This window comes from Malus sylvestris, chromosome 14, assembly GCF_916048215.2.
Source record: "Malus sylvestris chromosome 14, drMalSylv7.2, whole genome shotgun sequence".
Lineage (NCBI taxonomy): Eukaryota > Viridiplantae > Streptophyta > Magnoliopsida > Rosales > Rosaceae > Malus > Malus sylvestris.
This window is the reverse complement of record NC_062273.1, coordinates 25,393,771-25,396,865: the sequence shown is the minus strand read 5'-3', so window position 1 is coordinate 25,396,865 and position 3,095 is coordinate 25,393,771. Positions and strand designations below refer to the sequence as shown.

Sequence of the window (3,095 nt, the reverse complement as noted above, 5' to 3'; positions counted from 1 at the left end):
GTAATTATATAAAATGGACGTTTGCAACAAAATTACATAAGAACACATAATTCTACATGGTATAGTTTGCCCTCTGCCTCACAACACTAAAACCCTAGCTTTCCTTTCTTCTCTGCAAACCGACGTTCCTCCCCCGAAAACCCTAACCTTCACTTCCTGTATCAATGTAAGGCAATGACTCTATATATAGATGCGAGTTTGAAACTTGTTTGTGATCATTTAACCCTTATTTCATGTCTATAAAAAAAATCCTTATTGGGATTGAACTTGTCACTTGACTCATAACCTTCCAAAACACAACCAATATTTGTCCGAACCCCCTTTACTTGTAAGAGTACATCTTGGATCTACCGATTACGTGGCATGAGCCCAACTCATCGCGACCTGTCCCTGGAGTTGAATATATACCTCATTCAAGAATTGTTTTTTATCCAATCCAATAGAAAAGGAAAATCCCTTATGATACACCAAATCCAGCTCAATTACTGATAGAGTGAATAAATATGTTATTTCTTGAAATCTCTCTAGTGATCGATTTCATGAGGATGAATATGTGTAAAAACATAATATTAAGGATTCAACACCCTCTATGTGTAATCTTGTATATAAACAAAAAAATTTCTAATTTTTTATAAAGATGGTTAAGAATTTACTTTGGGACCGATGTAGAAAGGGGAAAAACAACAAACAAAATGTAACTCCAGACATCTGTATATATATTAACTGATTTGTTGACCATTAGCTCAGTGGCTCGTCCAGCAACTGGGAACATTAGTTTATCCTAATTAAGCATCTCTCTCCTTTCGGTGCTCTTTCATGATGCAGTTGCTAAAACCTTATTTATAAATTTTCAGTTTTCAAAAGGTAAAGCTGGCTAGCTACATCAAATCCTGTAGTCTCTGCAATACCGTTGAAGTATCTACTCCAACTCTAGAAATTTTGACCTACAAAGAATCATCACCAAAATAAAATGAATTAACTCCGTTTCATAAATGACCTTAATTGTTTTAGTATTTTTTTAAGGTTAAAATAAGGGGTTAGACGATATTAGCTTCTCGGACAAATGTTTTAGTACCTGAGCATGCACCGAGTGGAAAACTTTATCGCCTATGGTGGTAAAGCTAGCACTGACAACTTCAGCTCCTTCTTCCTCAAGAACACTGATGACTTCATAAAACATGAAGTTCTTATTCAACCCACTGATCAGCATCACTTCTATGCTTGAACCCGAGTCTCTTAATTCAATAACTGGCAATCTTGAGCCCATCATCGCGGTTTTTTCTGGGTCAATATAGCCAATGTCAGACTTAGAACTGCCTAATTGTGACCTCATTGCTTTCTCGTTCCTCTCTTTCAGATTCTCGATTCTCTCTCTCAGTTTCTTTATATAGGATGCCGCAGTATCAAGCTGATTTTGCTGTGACATGGTATCCTGATCAATAGGGGAAAGGAACATTGCAATTAGTAAAGCCAATAATAAAATTTGATTTCTATTGAAATATGTTTAGCTAAGGATCAACGTTCACTCATCCCAGATACTTTATATGTTACGTCATTAGATTATTGAATGATTCAGATTGACCATCTTACAACATAACATGTCATAAATGATACAATGAATCATTTTTTCATTCTTAAGTAAAGGGATACTGATCTTTCAAAGCTAGTTAGAGAGGGTGATGACTATATTTGTATACCTTGGAATTGGTGGTTTTGAAGTGTTGGGGAGGAACAAGTGAAGCAAGCTTGAAGCAGAGACTTTTCATGTGAATTCTTCTGTTTCTCTCCACTGTCTTCCTGTCCGGTTTGGAAGACGACTCACTGTTACACCCCTTCATCCTCTCTCTCTCTCTTTCTCTCTCTCTAAAAAGAAGCAAAAGCCACAACACCCAAAATCCAAGGAAGCATGAAAAGCAAGAAATAGAGAGCAAATTAAGGGAGAGACTTTGGAAATAAGGAGGAGAGACTTTGGAAATAAGGAGGAGCTTACTGTAACCTGGATGCTTATATATAGTTGAAGCTACTAGTCCAGCCGATATAAGCAAAAACGAGTAAGGGGAACATACAGTGAACTTTCGATGTCATTAATCTCACTGGCAACTGGGGCCCGATCTGAATTGGGTAGGACCCATTCTGGTTCTCGTGGATCCGTTGGATTTTGTTTGATCCAAAACGATATGTAATTTAAGGTGTCCGCAGAGGCGGGCTGATTTGCTGACTCTTGACCTTTTGACTGCTTGCTTATCTGAGAAACCCGCGCTTCCACCGTCCACTTTTCATGCTAATTAAATACATTTTAAAAGTATCTGCGTCTCTGTTGCAAGGGTTGTTTTCAAAAAAGAAACAAGTTTATGGATCTGGGGTATGAAGGCTATCCCTTCACGTGGCGTAATAACAGGGAGTCTCTCCCCATCCAGCAGAGGCTTGACCGTGGCCTTGCCACTCATGGGTGGCACGACCTGTTCCCAGATACTATTCTCAGACACGTTGTCATGGAAGGTTCGGACCATGCTATGTTGGTGCTATCTACAGAAAAGTTTCGGGCCTGGAGAGGTAGGAAATTTTCCTTTGATGGTCGATGGAGCAAATCGGAGGAATGTCGTGAGATTGTGGTGGGGGAGTGGATTGACAGGACCAGAGGTTCCCATGCTTACCGATTCTGCGAGAAAATTAAAACGCTCAGGAAAAGCCTTAAGAATTGGTATAAAGAAACGGGCAGGAACTCTAAAAAGAAGGTTGAACTTTTGAAAGCTGAGATCAGAGTGGCGCTTCAGTCGAAGGAATTCTCCTCTGGGGCGGTAAAGCAAAAGGAGAAAGAGCTCAGGGTAGCCCACAAGGACGAAGAGCTCTACTGGAAAACTAAGTCTAGGAATCAATGGCTTAACGAGGGGGATAAGAACACCAAGTTCTTTCATGCTCAGACACTAAAAAGAAGAAGCCGAAATCAGATCCGAGGGATTGTAGACTCCCAAGGGGTTTGGCAAGAGGAGGACAAGAAAATCGCTGACACGGCTGTTGGCTATTTTTCTGAATTGTTTCAATCCTCTAGACCGGGTCAAATTGAAGATATTGTGAGGAATGTTGATGCCAGGATC

At 39.8% G+C, this 3,095-nt stretch overlaps 1 protein-coding gene across 1 annotated transcript; it reads right to left on the bottom strand.

Annotated features, from left to right (window-relative positions):
* Positions 1-690: 690 nt before the first annotated feature.
* Positions 691-1,986, bottom strand: LOC126598646 (transcription factor bHLH162-like). Its single transcript, XM_050265007.1, has 3 exons — positions 1,698-1,986; positions 1,076-1,432; positions 691-944 (listed from the first exon to the last, which is right to left on the bottom strand). Exons 1-3 carry the CDS (start codon positions 1,836-1,838, stop codon positions 879-881), a joined length of 564 nt encoding a protein of 187 aa, XP_050120964.1. The 5' UTR covers positions 1,839-1,986; the 3' UTR covers positions 691-878.
* Positions 1,987-3,095: the final 1,109 nt, after the last annotated feature.

What these genes read in the sequence shown, in the direction of transcription:
- LOC126598646 (XM_050265007.1), bottom strand. Translation starts at nt 1,838, where the DNA reads ATGAAGGGGTGTAACAGTGAGTCGTCTTCCAAACCGGACAGGAAGACA. An exon ending in TCAAAACCACCAATTCCAAG is followed by an intron (nt 1,433 to 1,697) that starts GTATACAAATAT and finishes CCTATTGATCAG; the next exon opens with GATACCATGTCACAGCAAAA. An exon ending in TCCACTCGGTGCATGCTCAG is followed by an intron (nt 945 to 1,075) that starts GTACTAAAACAT and finishes GATTCTTTGTAG; the next exon opens with GTCAAAATTTCTAGAGTTGG.